The 22,783-nt window shown below is 34.6% G+C and overlaps 1 protein-coding gene across 7 annotated transcripts in view; it reads left to right on the top strand.

Annotated features, from left to right (window-relative positions):
• The window catches only part of LOC106170308 (uncharacterized), a 48,890-nt gene that overhangs the window by 10,650 nt on the left and 15,457 nt on the right, over nt 1-22,783 (top strand). For 6 of the 7 annotated variants that reach the window (XM_087013366.1, XM_087013365.1, XM_087013360.1 and 3 more), the window contains 4 exons: nt 6,459-6,611; nt 15,719-16,010; nt 16,598-18,071; nt 20,685-20,814. In XM_087013366.1, the coding sequence (XP_086869492.1) occupies nt 17,169-18,071; nt 20,685-20,814 (1,033 nt within the window). In that variant the 5' untranslated portion in view covers nt 6,459-6,611; nt 15,719-16,010; nt 16,598-17,168. Of the gene's footprint in view, nt 1-4,702; nt 4,827-6,458; nt 6,612-15,718; nt 16,011-16,597; nt 18,072-20,684; nt 20,815-22,783 lie in introns of those variants that run through there. The other variant, XM_087013363.1, reaches the window with a different exon arrangement.

Below are 22,783 nucleotides of genomic sequence, written 5' to 3'. Positions count from 1 at the left end.
ATTAAAGCTAACAACTGCTTTTAACCCAAACAATTTTAAAGTCATTTTGACAAGCTGTTTTAACATTTATTAAAATAAAAAGAAAATGTTTTCTTTTAAGCCTGATAACTGATCAAAAGATTAGCATACATGCTTCTCAGTTGCGAATAGAAACACTTTTTAAGTAACTATTGGGTTTTTTATTGCATACGTTGGGCAACGTTAAAAATGTCAGTTATTGCAGCCTCCTTTGCAGTCCCGTGCAAAATATTTAAGTTATTGCAGCCCCCTTTGCAGTCTCCTGCAAAAATGCCTAAGTTATTGCAGCCCCCTTTGCAGTCTCCTGCAAAAATGCCTAAGTTATTGCAGCCTCCTATGCAGTCCCCTGCAAAATGTTGAAGTTATTGAAGCCCCCTTTGCAGTCCCCTGCAAAATGTTTAAGTTATTGCAGCCTCCTTTGCAGTCCCCTGCAAAAATATTTAAGTTATTGCAGCCCCCTTTGCAGTCTGCCTGCTCAAGGAGACTGCACACTGGAGCCCCAGACTGCAAAAGGACAGTCTCCCTGGCAGTCTCTCTGGCAGCCTGGGCTCCTGTGGGCAGCCGGGGCTCCCATTCTAGCTGGGTAGTTTGTTACTGATGACAAGGTAAATGCACACAAGCTAGTGTGCCTCCATATTAATGCATTTTGATACTTTATATGAGATAATTTATATAATGATAAACACGCAATCATGTACATGTCTCACCATTGGTACAATCATGTACAAGTATAATCTCAACTTTCCAGATTGAACTGATGAATAAAATTTTTGTGAAAAATTGGGCGTGGTTACAGAGAGATTAAGGATGTCCAATAGGACCCTATAGGAAAATTTCATAAACGAAGCTCTGGCAGCACAAGGTTGATCGAAAACTTGCCATCAGACTTTTAATTTCTCTTTAAGTTAGATGTCAGCTGAAAAATTATAGAGCTTTTATTTATCAATATGGGATTGGCTGTCTCTAGACCCGGAGTCATGCCTTTGGGAATGAAGTAAATTGAGGGTACAGCTGTTTGCTTAGGGGGAGTATCCAGTTAAATGTTATTGATCACAATTTAGTTACAGAATTATATTTCCTCTGAGAAATTCTTTTCTGAATTTTCCATATCCTGAGCTCACAAGAGCCTGTCCATTTTTTTGCAAGGAGACAGATGATTTATTTGATTTTGTCATGGTAGCAGAAAGCAGGAACACAGACATTAGCGGAACTTTAAATGTTTATAATTTGTTAATTTCCGGAAATTTGAGTGCAATTTAGAATGTGCATTAATTTGGTCAAGCCTTATTCAGCACTGACTTTTAATTTACAAAAAGTACTCTGATTTACTCCTAAATATACCAAATGCTATTTTAAGACATGATATGAATATAAACAAGTAATTATTATTCTAAGAGAGTGTTTCATTTAATAAGACAAGTCCTATTTTTCAATAATTCAAAGTAATTAACTTCTGCATTTAATGGACCTAATTATAATCAGGTAGCCGTCTGACATGAATTGAACTGGGATATACATAGGTCTGACTGGAAACATTTTATTTCATGCCAAATCTGGTCTATTGATTACCTGACATTGCAGGCAACAGAAACCCTTCATCATTCAGTGTCTCCTATTATATAAGAGTTTCAATCATTATATTTTCCAAAATTTGCATTTCATGAGTAAGTGCTTTAACACTAGTTTTAAGATATTTTTGTGTGTATTTAATGAGAAAAGGTCCCTGACGACAAAGGGTATTTTTGTAAACAAAATGCAATTTTTACAAATTAAGACAGTCTACAGGGTAGGGTATGGTAAGCCAATTTTTTCTCAGCTTTCTCCTTTTAGATTAGGTGTTAATGTAAACTTGCAAGTTGATTGAAAGTACAGACTAATCATATGTCATTGCTGTTATTTTTGTCGAAAATTTTATCTGCAGCATCAATCCTAAGACTATTTCTGGTAGTGTGTACGTTTCTGTATTACGTAAGCCCCATATTACTCCTTAATTGAGCTGTTGCATAATTAATTGACGATTCAATCAATAGAAGCAGGGAATATGTCTTTCAGACCTTCCTTAATGAATTAGTAGAAATTGACAGACTTTGATGTGTGAGATTGTCCATTATTCAGTCGTTAAAGGTCCTAATCAGTTACAAGCTTGAAGAGAGAGAGAGGGCTTTATAAACCTGCTATAAATGCTGATGTCAGATCAAATTACTATAGTATCCTGGAAGATTCATTGAAGGCCATTTTTGTCATGAAAATTTTTACTTGATTTCCAAATCAATTTACTTGTGTCTGGTGCTGTATTCATAATCCAAGATGCAACGATGCATGTCATTGGCCTACTTTTAGCACAGAATCTCTGGGACCAATAACTTTTTATTTATTTATTTATTTATTTATTTATTTATTTATTTGTTTATTTATTTATTTATTTTGCTGGTATCTTGCATACAGCCAGACAATCAAGATGAATCAAAAGACCATACTGAAAAGAGCTTTAGAGGCAAGAATATGCATTGCATACCAGAAATATTAACACTTACATGGTAGTTAAACTTATTGTGCTTCAGCACAGAAATCAGCTGCAATATTTCTAAAACCTTCCTTATAATATAAGACCTAGGGAGTATGAAGTGGAAATTATTATTGTATCAAGATCTATCAAGTATGAACTGTTTATTTAAGCAGATAATTTCCTTCATGGGTCACTTGAATTAGTCTCTGCAACATTTCTGATATGTTGTTGGGATAATGTTAAAATATGTTGTATTTAGATGTTAAGATAGCTTCTGTCTAAACCGTCTAGGGCAAGAGTTCAAGTATCACAAGTTTTATCAGTTATAGGTACGTTGCTTAATTATGAAATTCGATATGTTCATCTCTCCTGTAGGCACACAACCTTTTGGATGCATCTTGTGTGTTATGAAACAGAAATAACCATACAGTGGTAGAAGAAAAATGAGTTTTGTATGTGCATGATTTGAAAGAGTATTATGCTTCCACTGCATTCATGGGGAGGGATTTATTTCATTTTATTTTTTTTTTCTGGAGACTTCATTACGTAGAAATTTATCAATTTTGAAATCTCTTGATAAAAAATATTTGCAATTAAATGGTAACAGATATAAGATTAAGGTCCATGAGCCTTAATATTTATGTATTTCAAAAAGTAAACATAAAAAATTGTAAGGATTTTCTCATATCAGACCGTTGCATCTGTGCAATTTCATGAACTAATTAGCTAGTTAAGAGCTGTAATTCTGTCCAGTGTTATGAGTGACGCATGAAAGTCTGAAAATAGGGAGAACTTTGGAAACAGAACTTTCTTCAATAAATAACATATTTTACACATTTTACTTTTAAAAAATTTGGTCTCGCACACGCTCACACTCATCAACACACATTTATAGTAAGTTTTCTTTTTTTCCAAATTTTCTAAGAGAGTATCACATTGAGAATTACAAATGGTGAGATGCATAAATTAACACGGCTGATTTGTCATACATGTTTCAAAAAAAATTGATGGGCTGTTAAGGAAGAAAACATTTACCAAAAGTGAGTAAAATACAGATGTACATAAATGCTTGACATCATGCTACATGTAATAATCTAAATTGCTTCAATCAGCCTTACACCCCATTTCCATAGATTTTTAGATCGATCTATCCCTGTGGGGAGTCTCACTAGATTACTGTCAGCTTGTCCGGCTTAAGCGTCTGTCCCGCCTACTAAAAGCTGTAAGGGGATAATTAACTATGGTGCCCGCTCGGCTGACTGCAATTTAAATTTTGATCTAAATCTTAATCTTTAGATCGATCTAAATCTCTGGGAAAGCACCCTTAGAGAGACATTAACAGTGCAGGCAACTGCAGGCTCATGATTCTGAGAAATGAGTTTTAACTGACAGGATGCGGTTATTCTAAAAGGGAACAATTAGCAATTGTATCAAATTTAGCTTGAGTAGCTCTTGTATGTTCTTTTCAATTTAACCAGTAATTTGATCTAATGTCAATCCTAAAGCGGTGTTGTGGGTGTGTCAGTCCATTGTGCACTCTTGTTTTTCTTTCTTTAAAAATCAATATTACAAGTATTGCAAAGCCGCAAGTGTCTCTTTTTTTTCCAACTAAAAATGCAGTGCTATCTGATAAGCTGTGACTGGGATCCAGAATATCCTTGTATTGGAAGTTGTTATCAATATGGCTTGCATGTGTGTATTGTGTTCATGGTATTATTGAAATTTCTTGGAAGTTGCTGCAGCAAACATAAAACATAAAATAACAGATTTACAGAGTGCATTGTGCCGGTAGCCGCTGAAGAAGACTTGAAATGGAATTACTAGTTATAAAGCATGTCCTGAACAAGAATAGGCTGATTAAAATCATTTCAAGACTGGATTGAGGAAGTTTGGACTTGTACCCATGTTCTATGTTGTACCTGTAAGGAGGTTTATTTCTAAATCATTTCTTATTTTAAGCCCACTCCTGTTAATCTGTTAAAAAAAAGATTATATTGAGAGATTTAAGAGGAAAGTAAAAATTAAGTGATTTCCATATATTTTGATTTAATTTTGCTGTACTGTTACATTTGCAAGCCAATGTTGAACTATGAGCTCAGCATCTCCTTCAAGGTCATCGGAGTTGCTTGCAATGTTTTGCTGCATTTTTCCCCCCACAGGCAATGGAAATTGTGCTTGTCTTAATCATTTCAAACCAGTGCACACTGAGTTGGCAGCTGAAATCTTGGGACATTACTTTTGTAACTAGTTAACCACGCAACTTGTGTTTTTGTGCATGTTTACAACCAACAACAGATTTCTGGTAAGTCAGGTGTTAAAACCATTTAACTTTATAGCCAAGACGTAGGCCCTTACAGAGAGGAAAATGAGCGAAGCAATCAATAGATATCGTACGTAGGGAATACTGTTACTAATCCAATTGTCACAAGAAGTATTTTATTGACTGGCTGTTGGCAAAATATGGGTACACATGTAACTCTGGAATAACATGAGAAGGGGGTACATTTTAACATCTTCGGCACTATAAATGTTTACTGATATAATTCTGTTCATGGTTTTTATGATTTTAGTTGCTACCTTTTCATTTGCGCTAATGTCAGTATATAAACTTACCAGTAAACTAGTACTTGGATGTGAGTATTTCAACAAAGAATCCTAATACATTGTACCAGGTTATTTCTAATAAGTTGGATGGATTAAGGTTACCATTATTCAATTATATAGGATAACAAGATTTCATCGCAAATGCTGCTGGGGGTATCATATTTAGGTATTTAACATACAATTATTATAATACCTAATTATGAGTGACAGGCGTCATGTAGTCCTTGTGAGTGAGTACTGGTACAATTGTCCACACCCTTAATTTAGGCATTAAATGATACTTTTACAGAACTGTTATACACAGTACTTGATTTTTTTAGTACTAGTATTTGAAATCTCTCTTTCTCTCTCTCTTTCTCTCTCTCTCTCCTTTTCTAACAAATCATTAATTGACAGGCAAGTATTATTAAATACCTTTAATTTCATAATGAAATTGTCAAGGGCATTTTTCAAAAAGAAAATTGAATGCTAAGGATACATTGTAGAATTTATTTTTATGTGGAAGTTAAAGTTAATCCTACAATTAATCTTGAACCTTATATAGATATATCTGATTGAACAGCAGGTAATTTGGCAAATTTCTTTTTTAAGATTTGTGAAGTGATTGCAAGTGGACGGTATAATTCTTTTCTGAGTCGAGTCGACTGTCATTTGTTTTGCTATTAAACCAGGCCTTGATCATGTCATCATCTCATTTCTTCTCAGGATGTACATGTTTGATCTCTTGGCAATTTCGAGTTCCATGGTAATTTGTTCATATCCTTGATGTCTGATACATGTATTCACAATAATTCGTGCATCAGTGCTTAAAATGTATAAGAATATATCCCAATGGGAAATAAAATGGACTTGACTAGAAAAGATGACACTTTTCCACTTTTCAATATCGCAAGGTACTGGCAGAGTCATTTCGAGTTGTGCATTAGCAATTTTAAGTAAAAATGATATTATCTTGTAAATTTCACTCAAGAGGGTAAATATTAGAAAGTTTAAAACTTGGAAAAAAGGATTTAGGCCCATAGGCAGGAAGTGTTAAAGGGTTAGAAAGAACTGGCCTTATTGCTAGAAAATGTCAGCTCTAATTCAAAATTTGATCTAGGTTTTATGCCTTACAATGAAAATACCCCTCCCCCCTTTGGATATTGCTGGCTAGAGACGTGTGTTTGTAGATTGTACATTGTAGTTATTTTCTCAGTGGTTTTGGTTAAGGGATAATTTATTGCTGAATATACTAGGTCTAATGCACAGTATTTGCTTTTAAAATTAACTTATCTGTGCACTGTGCCATTATTTTCCAATAAATGTTGGTAAATATTCTTTTGCATTTCAGAGTTGTCAAAGGGCAACAGGACAAACTTCCAAGAACGCAGACTGGTATTGGACTGTTGAAAGATCTCTCAAGAATTCATGGAGAATTTTCCAGGTGATGCTGTAAATTCATGCAAATTTTGGCTGGAATGTTGACTGCAGGTAATTCTAGCAGGTAAGACCCAGAACTCAGTTTTTTAGAGTTTTTATTGAACTAGCTTCCAGTGTTACATACTTCCACTTGCATTTGTTTTGAAGTAAAAGTGACTCTGCCGGTTCTTTTTCTGTTCCCTGAGGTGTAATGTTTAATTAGTCATGCCAAGAAATATTTACCAAATGCCAAGTGTAACAGACTTTTGCTACAAAAAATTGAAACTTTTTCGAAAGTTGTCAAAAAGCCAGTATTTTAACTAAAAAATCATGAGGGTTTTCAAGGCAAGCATGAATAGTTTTAAAACAAAATCAATGCTTAATTGGCATACAAGAGAAAAGGCAATTTATTTGAATTTATTGAAATAAAATGGCAAGAACTCATGGTCATGCAAACCCTACATGTATATTTCAGATATTGAGAGATATGATTTATGATTTTGTCTTTCACCAACCAAGGTAAAGAATGATTCACGTGAAGATAATTGTTGGCTCCTAAAACCTCTAAATGTGTTTCGGTATCATCAAACAGTGGTAGTTCAGCAGCACAAACAGTATCTTTCTCCTCCCTGGTGACTATTACTGCTCTTCACCGTTAATTTACTTTATCACAAGGCCTGCAGATGCATCATGCTATTCTCATGTGCAAATATTAAAGACCTGTTTCCAGTGAAGAAGGCTGTTCCTAACTGAGTTTTCATTCCCGTTGAAAATATCTGTCTACGAAAACAGATCCAACTCTTCAGGGACTCTCGTTGAATGCAAGGAGGTGTGGAGGTGGGGAGACCAACAGGGGATTAGGTGGTTTGGTTTTAAATGGGATCAGCCATATTTAGTCCACACATCAGTAAGTCCGAGGATTATTTGTTCTGAATGTGCTCACAGGGAGTCCCGTCTTTTCAGGACTTGTAACTGAGCTTTGTCACTAAAGTTGTGGACATGGGGTGGACAACAGAAAGATCAGATTCCTTCTCCATGATGACCTAATCGTAAATGAGTTCTGTGACATGATTTAGCACTGCCAACTGAGATGGACCATACAAAGTTGAAGCAATCTATTTTCTTCACTGGAAACAGGCCTCCTAATAATTTTGAAATTAGTAGTCTGGGGTTCACTCCTCCCATTAAGGATACCAGTGAAATGTGTCCCCAAAGTACTAGATTAATTAACCAGTGGTTTAATTGGCTGAGTGCAGCATGGTCCCTCTAAAACCTTGAAGCCACTACAGTATGTGTATTGGTCCCTTGTTGTAAGCCACCAGTCCCAGAAGCATGACTAAGTATTTGTGATATATTGTCGTTATGCACTGTTAGACCCAGTTTTTTTTTTTTTTTTTTTTTTTTTTACAGATATAAAGAATATAAAATAGAAGAAGGCAATATTCATAATTTGGAGAAAAAATTATGATAATAATAGGTAGGAGATATGGATAAAAATTATTTCGGTTTTGTCTACTTCCAAAACTAGGGGAATCATATGGTCCAGAGAAGTGTACATATATACCCAGTAGTCATGCTAATTTTTTTCTCCAAGCTTTGCCATCTATTGTTACACACAAACTCATACTTTCTCATATAGACCAAACTCAACTTAGAAAACTTAGTTTTTTTTAAAAAAAGAATTTACCTTAAATGCTTTGGAAACTATAACACATTAGTTTATATATATATATATATATATATAAACTAATGTGTTATAGTTTCCAAAGCATTTAAGGCATTCTTTTTTAAAAAAAAAACTAAGTTTTCTATATATATAAAGAGAGAGAGAGAGAGAGATGGTATTCAGGTGTTGTGGATGACAAACTACTGGGGTACAGCTAGGTTAAAGGGCTGTTCTTTGACCTGCTAGCAGTATGATATTAATAATTGCCACCCATTTTCAGAAACCTAAGGCAATATCAAAATCAATGATCAGTAGAAAAATGTCGTAGGTGGATAGCGTGGAAAATCATACGTTATTCATAATTCATGCAACAGTAGTTGTTGTATTTATATATAGCATATGTAGGGGATAAAACAGGTTTAGAAAAGAAACTCTTTTCAAACAGTCAGAAGATAGGAGTCAAAGACTCCTCTGTATGTAGAGGGGGCTGAAGTTGCACTGTCAGGGTGGAGACAAGTGAAGATGTGGGTGCCGGTAGGTCAGCATTTACACATTATAGTTACTAGTACTGTGTGTGTAAGAGAAGGACCCTTGGCAGGGGCGGATTTAGGCCATCTTCTGGGTCTTCCAGAAGACAGTCAGATTTTCAAGTTTACATTAACAGGTATCTAATTTTTCTGTTGGAAGACGGTCAAATTTGGAGGATGGATCAACAAAAATAAACAAGAAGACTGTCAGAAAATAGCTCTGGATCCGACCCTGCTTGGAGTTTGTTGTAGATTTTTGTACAGAGCATATTCTCATTACCTACATATATAACTTATTTATCAGCAGCACCAGGTAATAAGCTCTGTGTATGTTTATGCTTTTAGATTGTGCATTACTTTTTTCATGTTTAGGTTGCTACACATTCAAGGAGATTAAACTACTACTACTACTTCTAAGAGACAAAATACCAAAATCATCAATATATTTGGCACAGTCCGTCTCAAGAGTTCAACCCCCTTGAGAAAGTTCAGGATTATAATCCAGGTTTATTTGAAGGGGGGTCCACTGATGCAAAGCCAACCCTTCCCCCCCCCCCCCCCCCCCCCCCCCCCCCCTTGGTGTGGGGTTGGAGGCCTGCTGAAGGGGCCTGAAGAAATTTTGGTATTTTAGAGGGCGAATGGTGCCATTTGGCGCAGATTAAAGCTATGATTCAGCTAGTCAAAGTTCTAATTTCAAGGAGGGACTATTGGTGTGATTTTTTTAAGAAATTTTTTTAAGAATTTTTTTTTTGGGGGGGGGGGGATAAATTTTTAAAAAGTTTGAAACCTGAAACAAGCAGAAATAGAGGCAGGGTTGATTACTAAGATAAGTTCAAAAAAAAACTTTTGACAAAATTACAATATTTAAGCTCATTTTTCTTTTTTTTTTTTTTCAAAATTTAGTGGCAGTGGAGACTACAAAATTTCACAGTAAAGAGAAATTTAAAACTTGAAAATGGATTGCGAGTCCCTCAACAGTTTCTTTTAATTTAGGATATACTAGTACATGAACCTTGGTGATTAAAAGGATAATAATTCTTCGTTTCGGCCAAAAAATGAATTTTCCTGGAGTAAACAACAATTTTCCCATACTTACAAATGGTTAATGAATCCATTTTTACATTCAAAGGTAGTCCCTGTTTTTTTTTTTTTTTTTTTTCTAAAAAGTTTGGTTTTTCGTTAAAATCTCTTAAGAGATTTTAACAGAGTATAGCCATCAGTGGAGGTCATGTGGTCTAAAGACAAGCTCAGATATCAGAATAATAGCTATAACTGCCGTTTTTGTGGTAAAACAGAATATATTATATTTCTTTGAGTTACTCAATGTTTTTACTGTGAAATATAGATCTTATATGAAGAGTTACTATCCCTTTAAGTGAAATCTGTTAAAATTCTCTGCCTTTTTTTTTTCTTGTTTGCCATACAAAGGTCTACCAAACATTATATCCCTATTTATGAGTGGGTGGTGCTAGATATAGTACTGCTAGTAGGTAGCATGTCAGTTTATTCATTTGGAGATAGCAAGCTTCCCATCAATTGCTAATCTTGCAAGACCCTGTCTACTTTCAGGAGCAAGTCTGTAAAACAATTTCTGATAAAACATTGCTTGACTCATCATCTGACTCTTGTCTGATATATAACTACTTATGAATGGCCAAAGTACAGGAGATCATTGTCAATGATATCCGCTGTGAAATCATTAAAAAGTTATGAGTGGCAAAGAAAGTCAGACTATTTGAAAAAAATTGGGATGAATGATGGATAGAGAAGGCTTGATGGGAAAGCATCATATAGGGAATACAATCTACAATGTTTCTGCCTGATGTTCAACTGATGACAAACTGTTAGTCTGGAGATGGTATAATTTTTATCCAATCAAAATGTTGATGAAGCTAACATGTAAGCTTATATGGTCAGCCTCATCTACTGATAATTACTGGGTCTTTTCAATGGGATAGGGGATTGTGAACTTTAAAGATACTGTTTATTTTTAGGTAATGATTTGTTAAAATTTGGTAAAATTTGGTAGCAACAAAATTAAAAAACAGGCTACTCTGTATAGTTCTATTTTGTGCAGTAAAAGCGGGTGGGGGGTGTAGACCTGAGATCTACAGTAGCTCCCAAGTTCAATCTCCAGTTGAGTCAGGAACTTCCCCTCCCCCCCCCCCCCCCCCCCCCCAAAAAAAAAAAGGCTACAGAGTGTACAAAACATTTTCTGTGCAATTAAAGAATATTTTGAATGCTTCACAGCAAGAAGTTGAAAAGTGTCATTTTTTAATTATCATTGGTATGACCCAGCCTGCCAGAGATAGATACCATTTGAGGCCCAAATTATACTTTTAAGTACAGTCGTTTATTCAGTAGATCAATCTGATTATGAGTTTGAAGTTCCAGATCTTAGGCTATCCTAGACTAATAACTCACAATTTAAACCTAAAAATAACCTTTGGGGGAGGATATATTTGAATCCTAATGGTATTGATAGACTTTAAGCCAATTATTTCTGCTTTGAGGTACGTAAGTCTTTACACAACACTGATGGGTATGTTGAGAATACTACTGTGACTACACAGATTAACTTCCATTAGAACACTGATATGTTAGTGGAAAATTATTTATATTAGAAATGATAACAATTTTTATAATAATTAATATATAGTTAAGACCCACTTTTACCCTCTAAAACTGGAACTTTAAATATGTCAGCCATTAAAGAAGGATGTTACAGAAACATTTCTCTGAAAATGAAGTATTTGACTACGGATTTATGAGAAAATACAATTCATTAAATGTCAGATTCTAATTTGATATTGCATAATGTTACAGTCATAAAACTTGGGTATTGCTCATATATATCCTAGTTACTCAATTTCTAATGCTGTGATGATGAATTCCAGCTGAATGATAAAAGCTTAACGGGGTTCGATACATATGAACTTTTTTCATTATTTTCTTCAATAATGAGGAAATGAACATCGTCATGTTATGTGATAAGATTGCAAATCAAAAATACATCAAGAGGAATTTGCTTATTCAACCTGATGATGTACCGTACTGTAGCAACAGCATGTTTTGGGGGTAAAATCTGTAGTATCAATTTCAAACTTATCTACAGCACGTTAAAACTTAAGAATATAAACAATAAAAAACACTAATACTGAAAAATGACTCAGTCATATCCCTTGTTTCGTTAAGCAGTACAGTACATCTGCAGGGAGGCGAAATCTCATGAAACTGTACTAGACTGTACTCAAGTTCATTACTTAGAGTTTGAAAAATCCTGACTACTGAGAGACGTGATGATGTATTCACTGACTGCATGTGAATCAGAAAGAGAGGGTACATGTATATTAAAGCTTAATGAAACAGAAAAGTGTGTTGTTTTTATTGTTTTCTGTTGTTTATTGGCAAGAATTAAGAAACCAGTGCAAACTTCAAAGAAAAAATCACAGCATTCACCAAATTAAATTGAATATTGAGATATAACTATATGTTAGTTTTCTATGATTTTTAGTTGTGTGAGCTAATGCTGAACAAACAGACTCAATTTGATGAAAAATTCATATATATGTCATGATTGGCTGACTGTGACTTGGTTGTGACAATATTACGTGGGCCAGTGACGGTTTTATTGTGTCTTTAAATCAATAAATACCAGTATGAGTATCAATACAAGCACTAATAGGCAAGTTTCCATGTATTTGGCAAGCAAAAGGAGTGTCTAGAACAAAAATATATATCCGGAAAACTGTTTAATTTTATACTGTTAGTTCCTTCTATGTGTGATGGAAAGGAGTCGGGTCGCATTTGAAGTTTGAGAACCAATGACAGATCCAGAAAGCAGATCAGATATGTCCCTCCCTAACAAATTAACAGGTAGTAGTATATGTAACATTTGAAATCAGACATTACATATGTAAGATTTTTCCAAATCTATTTCATACCTACATCAGCAAAGTGAGGGAATTATTTTACATCCTTGCCTCTCCACCCCCTCCCCCACTCGAGCAAAATTCTGGATTCACTACTGATAGTAACAGAGTATCAACATGACCCCAGTTTTCTATGATTTTTACTCGTGTCAGCTAATGCTGAACAAACAGACTCAATTTGTTGAAAAATTCATATATATTCATGATTGGCTGACTGTGACATGGTTGTGACAGTATTACATGGGCCAGTGATGGTTTTATCCTGTCTTTGAATCAATAAATACCAGTACGAGTATCAATACAAGCACTAATAGGCAAGTTTCCATGTATTTAGCAAGCAAAAGGAGTGGCTAAAACAAAGATATTTATTCAGAAAACTGTTAAATTTTATACTGTTAGTTCCTTCTACATGGGATGGAAAGGAGTCAGGTGGCATTTGAAGTTTCAGAACCAATGACAGATCCAGAGAGCAGAGCAGATATGTCACTTCCTCCTCCTCCCCAATCACTTTTTCTCCCTAACATATTAACAGCTAGTAGTATATGTAACATTTGAAATCAGACATAACATATGTAAGATATTTCCAAATCTATTTCATACCTACATCAGCAAAGCGAGGGAATTATTTTACATCCTTGCCTCTCCACCCCCTCCCCCACTCGAGTAAAATTCTGGATTCGCTACTGATAGTAATAGGGAAACCATGATTGACATGTACAGTATAGTGCTGTGTTGACTGTATCACAGAAAAAAAAAGATCACCAATTTTTGATCATGTTTGCCAGAAATGTTAGGTATATCTGGGGCAATGCTGAAAAATATAAAGCCTTCTGTGCAAAAATACGTAGACAGTTTGATTAGTGAAACTACTATAGTACAGCAATTTCTGCCAAGAATAACTGAAAAAAGAATTGCTGATAAATTGATAGACATGAACCAGTTGGTTTTAGCGAGGAAGTTAGTCTGGGTTGATTGCCATGAGACTTAGGGTGTATTCCCAGACATTTAGATCGATCCAGAGATTAAGATTTAGATCGACCTAACTCCCTGGGGGTTCATGCTAAATTGCAGTCAGCCGAGCGCGCACCATAGTTAATTACCCCGGCCCCTTACAGCTTTCAGTAGGTGAGACAGATGCTTAAGCCGGCTAAGCTGACAGTAATCAAGTGAGACTCCCCACAGGGATAGATCGATCTAAAATCTATGGAAATGGGGTCTTACAGGCAATGATTTAGTTTTACAGAACTTTGCTGTCTTTGGTCGTTATTCTAAACCATTCATTTAAGAGGCCACTATCTGTTCCTCTGACGTGATATACACTACTTGAAGAATTCCCTTCTGTGTTTCTTCTAATGTTTTTCATTTCTGAGTTAAAGAAGATGATTCAAAAGACAGATTGCTTTGGCATTTGAATGAAAGATCTCTTATTGCCTCACACAATAATCACATTACAGTTATCTTTTTTTTACCAACTCTTGCAAAAAGTGTGATATTTGTTGGAGTGTTTGGATTGTGAGTCATGAGAGTAGTGAGTTGTGTTTCAGACATTATTGTGATGGAAACTGTACAGTTCAGATCATTAGGTCAAAAGTAATTACAGGACGGTTTACTTTGAACATCATCTTTTTGACCAAAGATATTGAAAATCCTTAATTAATCCACCAAAAAGATATAGGTATGTTTCCTTCTCTGTGTAAAATTTGTTATAAATACATGCTATCTGTATTCAAAATCAATTAACCTAATTAAGGTATTAGTAATTACCCACAACATTGCTTATATTTAATAAATAAATTTCCCAAAAAAATGTTTTTTTAGTGATATCACAATTTTTTTTCAAAGTTAGGATAGAGTAGTTGGGCCATGTGAAAAAAGAAAAAAATGCAAGCTGAACTTTGAAATAGGAAAATATTGAAAAGTGTGAGGTGGTTCAAAATGTATGGATAATGACCATGTAAGTGCTATTTGAAGTGTCAGTTTGCTCTAAGTTTGCTTTGATTTATTAAATGCTATCAGTCTTGCATAAAGGTTACTGAAATCCCATTAATTGTTTTTATTAAGTTGTTGAATTAGATATACATGGATGTATGATAAAATGCATCTTCATATTATCATTGCCAAAATATGAGGAATTGTCCTTATGTAATTCCACAACTTAAAATATGATGAAATTAGGAATTGCCTACTTTTATTGCTTTAATTTCTGTCCATGGACTCTTTGACATGTACTGTATCACATTTAATCAAACATACTAAAATCTTATGATTTCATGTTTTCTTAGTGACTATCTCAGTCAAGACCTAATATTTTTTAATAAATGTATGCGATTCAGTGTTTAGTATTTTTCTGCAAGAATGTGCATGTACATTGTATGTTTTGTTGATGAAAATTTAATACCAATGAACAAGGTGCTAAGATTGGAAACATTTTTATCTCAAATTGGCTTGATTTATGTCATTCAAAATGTCTCAGAATGCTTTTGTTACATCTGAATTTCATTTCTAAGTAGCATAATTAGATGATCAATTTGAACATCTAATTGGTCTGTGCTGTGCTAGAAATGTCAGGAAGCTAGTGCTCAAATGGCAGCTGTGACATTTTAGAGATAGAACCAGAACATAATAAGTTATCACAGAAGCAGCTGAATAGAAACAGATCAATTTTGTTTGGTTTACAAAACACTGCAGCCACCAAATATGATCATTTAGCCTTCAGATATTTGAAGTACAGTGCTGTATTGAGCCCTGAGAAATTGATACCTCGTTGACTTACAGTTCTTACTTGCATATTATTATTTATCCTACCGTACCAATGGCATATATACTCTTATAAGAGATAAAAGATTCTAAATTGATATAATTCATTGTAACCAGCTGATGTACACTTTGATATGTACTGACACAGTATAATAATTTACAAGATTTAGTGTTATTCACACTTTTATTTTTATTTTTTTTTTTCATTATTGTTTTCATTTTTAAATTAAAATTAAAAGTTGCCATTGAAGAAGTTTAACAATGCAGTAATATATATATTTAATGTGTGGCATTCTTTTTTGTTTTTCAGTTCAGCTGCACAGAATCTCTCTGGGGGTATGGTCTAGTGCACATTACGCCAAATGAATTAAAAACAACAAGATAGTACTGTGATGACACAATCCTATATTTATCAGTCTGCCGTGGAGAAGTACTTTGGAGCAAAGAATTGCACTTCTCAACATTATTCTGGATAATGAGTCATTACAGCAAGAGAATAACTTGAAATAAGTGAACAAAAAGAAAAAAAATCTTGGATCAGATCTGGTGGATTTTCAGCACTTGACCAGCAGAGTATATCAGAATGAATGCAGAAAAATAGGGTAAGCTTTCAGACACCTGCTATTCAATGACTTTATGAATATTGCTACTGTAACATTCCAATTGTCGTGTTAATAACCACAGAAAACTCCATTAATATTCAATCTATCATCAACCAAGCATGAATAAAAGCTGCAGTGGCTTTTAGCTGACATTGGCTAGAGTTTTTCCTAAAAAGGCAACAGGGATTCACACTGTATGTGAGAATCCTCGATTGCCTTTTTGTTATATGGCAGTTCCACATAGCTGAAAAAAATGAATGTACTAAAGTGCTGTGTTAAAAGCAAGTGGCCTCGACTCATTAATGGGCCAGGTTAATGTTTTGCCAATTCTTACACAACAAAATTTTTTTTTAATTTGCTTCATTTTATGTAAGTGGGCTTACAGGCAGCAGCCTGTTATTCAGAGATAAAAAATATAAAGCACAGATATTTTTGACATAACAGGAAATTGATTCAATACATGTTCTGGCTGTGGGTATGTGGTGAGCTTGTTCTGATATATGTGTAAAGTCATGTAACATGGGACTTCAAACTTTAATTACGTGTAGGATATTATATGTTGTTTTTTTTTTTTTTTTTTTTATCAGTAAGCTGCATGGTGGATACTAGGTATGGCGTTCACCAGACAATCTTAATTTACAACTGAAAATCATACTTCTTTTAGAATGGGCCAACTTTTTGCTTGAGAAAGGCTGAACGTCATTTGCTGACTTGAGCTTTGACAAATTGAAGTCATTGGCAGAGGTATGACTTCATGAAGAGGCATCAATGTCTGTTACCAGGAATTCCACTGTATTGATAAATGTTAAGTATTTATTTTGCTGACAAGTGGTGACAATTTCTGCTGCAATCTGGAAAACTAAGTGAAAAATGAATTCAGTGATCATTTAGCTTGTGGAGTTATTATTCAGTGGATACGCCTCAATGAATATATACTGTGCTGTGCATATGGAACCAGCCCATTCACTCTATAACATATTGAAATAGACTGCTTTACGGAACTTTTGGCAGATCTGCCTGAGATTGCTCCATACTGGACATTTGATTGAGATTAAAAACAACATCGAATGACATAGTTAAGCAAACTCTTATGGATTTCTTTTGAGGATTGCCAAGAATCTCGGTCTGGACATAGAATCTTTTATTGGCATCAGTGAGATGACCCCTTCAGGCATGGATCTGACCACAATGGACCACTTTACCCTTACCTTGACATCTCCAAACAGAACACTGAATGTGACGTTCCACAACGATCTTGATGGTCACCATGGTGACCATTGGGATTTACCCATGAAGGTCATCTTTGCAACGTTTTTGTCAATATTTATGTTATGTGCCATTGTAGGTAATTTAATGGTTTTATCTGTGATAGGCCGTCATAAAGGTATGCGAACAAGGACTAACATGTTTCTGGGAAGTTTGGCCACAGCAGATTTGTGTGTTGCCATATTGGATATGCCATTCTCATTAGCCACTATTATACGTGGGACATGGATATTTGAGGATGAATTTTGTGTTTTTAATGGATTTACAATGGCTTTTTTCCTGGTGACTTCAATTCATAACCTAATGTATATCAGCGTCCACAAATATGTAACAATTACACGACCATTTAGTCGAGTGTTAACATACCGTAAAATCCTGCTCATGATTGGCGGCGCCTGGTTTTGGGGGTTCCTCACCGCCATGTTAACAGTAACAGGACTGAATCACGTGGTTTATAAAAATGCCACAACCCAGTGTGGCCCAGATTTTCCGCACACAACCCAACAGTATGCACACACAATATTCACGACAAGCACGTGCTGGCTCGTGCCGTTTGTCGTGATGATATTTTGCTACCGGAGGATGTTTGTGGAAATCAAAGGCTACACATTGCGACTCCAAGCACATACTAACCAAGAGAGAGATTCGGTTCTGGCCCAGCAGAAACGTATAACTGTGACGCTGTTCATTGTCTTGGTGGTGTTCTTCATATGCTGGTTTCCTTACATCGTCTACTCCACGTATGCTTCCATTATTGAGGACAAGACCAGTCTCCCGCACTGGGCCAACCCTCTGGTAAGTAGACAGCATGCAAAACCAAACTTTTTTTACAACATATTGCTAATACTTTCGTAGTATATGTGGTCACAAAATAACCAAATCAAATATTTAAGGAGGGGAGGAGATTTTAAATATAAAGATTTTTTTTGTTTTTTGGTCAAATTAAAGAAAATCCTTTATTGGGCATTAGATATATTCACATTAATAGGTTCTTTAAACTACTAGCTTTACAAGTAGTACATATGCTGTGGATTTACAAAAAAAAAAAAAAAAAGAATAAAAAATTTAATCTATTTTAGTCAAGAAAAAATATTTTTCGGAATTTTGTCAGTTAATGCTTTGTACAAGCAGAAAACCATGTCTATGAATATTTAAAAAGAAAAGTGCATGAAGTGCAATTTCTGGGACTCGAGCAACACCACATGTCACAAATTGGCAATGGAGTCTGTTCAACTGATACCCTTACCCCCTTCCCACCAGAAAAAATTTTTTTTTGCCCAAAATTGTCAAATAATTAATTACAACTGGTACATTAATGGTGTTTTTTTACATCCAAATGTAATTGCAGGTGTACTGGCTTGGGTACCTGCACAGTTGCTGTAACCCTATAATTTATGTCTGGCGAAACCCTCGGGCGGTAAAACATTTTCTTTATCATCACAAAGGTGAAAAATAAAATTATTAGGATATGATAAACTCAGTTATGCCAATACTGTTGTTTCCAAAATATGTGGAACTCATGTCCATATCTGTAGCCAGCAATTTGACAGGGAGGTTCTGGAAAAGTAGACCTTTAATTTTTCTCCCCTTAAGTGATCCAGTTGAAAGAAATGGTATATGATTCTTGATCAAGTTTTGATTCAGAGCAGATATTTTCTGGCCAAAAGGGCAGTTCTTTAAATTTAATCCCCCCTCCCCACACACACACCATCCCCTCCTACCCTTCCTGTATGTCTGTTGGTCTATCATGAATTAACAAAAACAAAGGAGGAATAGATAACCAGAAAATTGGTGTAAGTGGAAATGATGCCTATGCTAACAGTCAGCGATTTCAAAGGAGGGATGCACTTTTACCATGTAGACCTCTTACCATGAAACTGTAGTGTACTTAGATCAATTTTTACCCAGAGTGAACTCTTTCCTGGCAAAAAGAGCAGTTTGTTCCAACCCTCCGATCCCTTCTGGCTACAGGCATGATACCAAACACACAGTATTGGCAACCCTGTCGAAACCAAGAAGACTGCCTTGATATAATTTAGCTGCTTCTTGCATAACCTGGCAAATATATGGGTCAGTGTAACTTGATTTTCTTTTTTATCAATATCCATGCTATTGCCTTTACTCCATCTCTCATATTTAGGCTGTTTTAAGAAAACCGGAAAAAATACATGAAAATCATGTATTTCAAATAATGAAATAATGATATTTAAATAATATTTTTAAAAAGTAATCAATGGAAATTGTGTAATTGAGGTATGCCATTCTTACAGTGAAATTTTTTGAAATGATAAAAGATAGCATTTGAGTTGCTAATTTATTTATTTTGTGAGTGCAAACAATATTATGAAAAGAAATAAAAGGAAATTTAATCGGATCAATTGGCCTTAGATAAAAATGCTAATACAGTTAAGTTATTATAAAACATTTGAAGCATTTGAAATTATTTACATCTTGGTTAATTCTCAGTTTCATCATTATTTTCAAGCATCATGAACTGCATGTGCACCATGAATTTTAAATCTTGAAAATTAGTATAAAATTTATTACCAAAAGAAGATTCCATTATTAGGATTGTGTAATAGATAAAAAAAAAACAAATCGTGATTTAAAAAATGTTCCTCCTTGTCTGCCTAACAGGCCATTATATTTCCACTATCTGTAATTCAGTAGAGGTACTTTCGAAGTCCAGACGTAATAGAGACTGACAGTGGTTGGGAAAGACATGGTAAACCCATTGCCACTGCAGTAATCTGCTCGTTATCTACTGACAGACAAATGGGGAACCCAATATGCCGTTTGAAATTTCTCCTGTGGTTTGAGAACCCTCTAACTGCATTTCCGTCCTTTAGAAGATCAGCTCTGTCAGTGTATTGATGACAAAATCTGATTAAGAGTGAAGTCATCAGTGTCTTTCTCAGAGACAGCTTTGAACAAACCAAGATAAGATAAATGGAATTGAGGAATTTTGCTTATTGGACGTATGTCAAATAATTAGTTTTAAATATAGGAAAAGTTTTTTTATTATGTTTACTGGAGACAGAACTTTCCAACTTAAAGTTAATCATTCCTCACACATACTAGTATATACTTTGTATTTTATTTTTATGCTGTATAATTTTTTGCTGCAATATATATCAAAGATTCAGTTTATGTGTATTATATATTTTTTCCAAACATAAAATGGATATATCTTATTACATAGCATCACATAATTATGCTTTGTATTTAACTGTCTCACTACAAACTTTATATACTACATATTTATTGTATCTCACATATCATAGATATTTTCTCTTACCATTAAGTATCTTGTAACAGACCAAACTCTAACCATAATATATATATGTCATATATGTATGTTTTAATAAAAAAAAAAGTGTGCTCACTGTATATCCATTACATCTTCAGGCTTATCTCTTCGGCTACATGAATAGTGCATGTAATCCAATTATCTATGCTCTGCGTAGTCCTTCTTTCCGCGAGGGTTTCAAAGAAATCATATGCCGTGGACAGGGATATGTAACAGAGGAAATGTTAGGTAAGGAATATTTTTTCAATGAATTTTAAAACGTTTTCCAATTCCTAATGAACACTAGAAAATTGTTTAAGATATTTATGTTACTTAGCATGTATTGACTGGTCTTTATAAAAGGAACAATAGCAAAATCTGCTGTCTTTTTGATGGTTCTGATACGTAATAAGGTGCATAACTTAGTCTTGATATGTTTATTATGACCCCAGTGCATGGACAACTAATAACATGCTAGTAACATTAAAACAGAAAATAAAAAAAGAAAAATTTTATTTATAATATTTGGAAAAAAGTTTTACTTTTTAGACATGAATTGTATATTTTAAACTGCAGGCGTCTTTATCAAAAATATTTACTTTGTTCAAAATGAAAACTGGACTTGTCGAGTCCCTTTCTTAACAAAAGGCACTTAACATACTTACAGATTGCACACAACTTTATCTGAAAGCATTCCTAACTTTTCCTTATTATGAAATCAGTTGCATTTTTATTTTTTCAGCTTTATATATCTTATGTTTCTTGATTATTTTGATTAACTTTTAGAGATAGTGTTATTGATAATAATTAAATTTACACCATCATACATGATTCTATAATTTCAAATATAAGTTTTATTGTAAGATAACAGTTGTATGATATAACTAACACAAACCAGCAGTGAAAAGCATTATGATAGATGATATCAATTCAGTGCTGTTCAACAAATTATCAATTCATTCAATAGAGGAATGTGGTTCTAGTGAAAGGAAGATAAGAGTGTGGTGAAGTGATGTTTGTTTATTTCCTGTAAAACAAAATGTATGTAATTCCAATGTTATGATGTAGATTGTTGAGATTGTGATCTGGATGAAGTATGTGTGTTTGAATCTGTGTGTTTATTTATTTATTTATTTATCACCTAACTTACAAGATGTAGATTCAGTCATTCTTTTCTTGGCTGATCAAGTTCCATCTCACAGGACCCCCTCCCCCGCCCCCTCCCCCTCAACTAAAATAGTCTCTCCGTTATCTCCTTCTGTTCAACCCCCACCCTAGCTTAATTAAACCACAGGGTTTAATTCAGTTCCGGTACCATGATACATGTGGACTCTGCGGGGAAATTACAAATTTTCTTCTGTAAAGCAAGCTAATGGAATGAACACTGCACACTTGCTTTGGTGGGAAATGGGATCAGAAAGGGCACCTGGGAATAAAGCTTAAGTGTTTCCTGTGCATCAAAATATGTTATTTGGGTAATTGAATATAAATTATGTATGTCCCAGTAGATCAGTGAGAAGTGGCTGATGTAATATGTGCCATTAATATCAATGTGTCCCTAGTGGTATGAAATTAATGGACCTCTTCAGAGAATTTGATTGAACCTCTCCCTCTCTCGCTGTCTCTGTCCTATCATTATCTTGCAAATCATCTGAGCTTTTAGTGATGAAATATATACAGGTAAATCCCAAATTAGAATGTATAAACATCCTCACATGTATAAAAATTTGATCGAAGTTCTCTGCCATTTGACTGTTACTTTGTCAACTGGGTCAACTTAGGGAGTAAAAAGATTCACATTTCAGAGAAACAACCCCAGTTGAAATTGCTGGCCTCGCGACGTAGATCACTGATAAATGTATATTACTGTGAAATGTTGGCTAATTGGCATTTTTCTGTCATTGAATCGTGTAATTGTGATTAGTCTGTTTTCTTTAAAATGGCACCTGATTAGTAGGTGGAGTGGGTGTTTGATCTTCCCTGAAGCATTTGTGAAGGTGTTAATTATTTGAATCAATTGCCCTTGAATTAAGAGACACTGCATAATTGATGCTGTTTCCATTGGTGTCAGTGAGACCAGATACAACAGGGTGTACTATATAGTCAGGAAATGGGATTTTAGTGTACTTGTAGAGTTCACTCACGCAGAGTGTACATATATATATGAATATGTGGTGAGAGTTTCTGAGTATTGCCCTCAGCTTGGCAGGAAAAGAAG

Source organism: Lingula anatina, chromosome 5 (genome assembly GCF_051362555.1).
Source record: "Lingula anatina isolate TDL-2025a chromosome 5, LinAna3.0, whole genome shotgun sequence".
Classification (NCBI taxonomy): Eukaryota; Metazoa; Brachiopoda; class Lingulata; order Lingulida; family Lingulidae; genus Lingula; species Lingula anatina.
The sequence above is the reverse complement of the archived record's forward strand: the minus strand, read 5'-3'. Positions and strand labels throughout refer to the sequence as shown.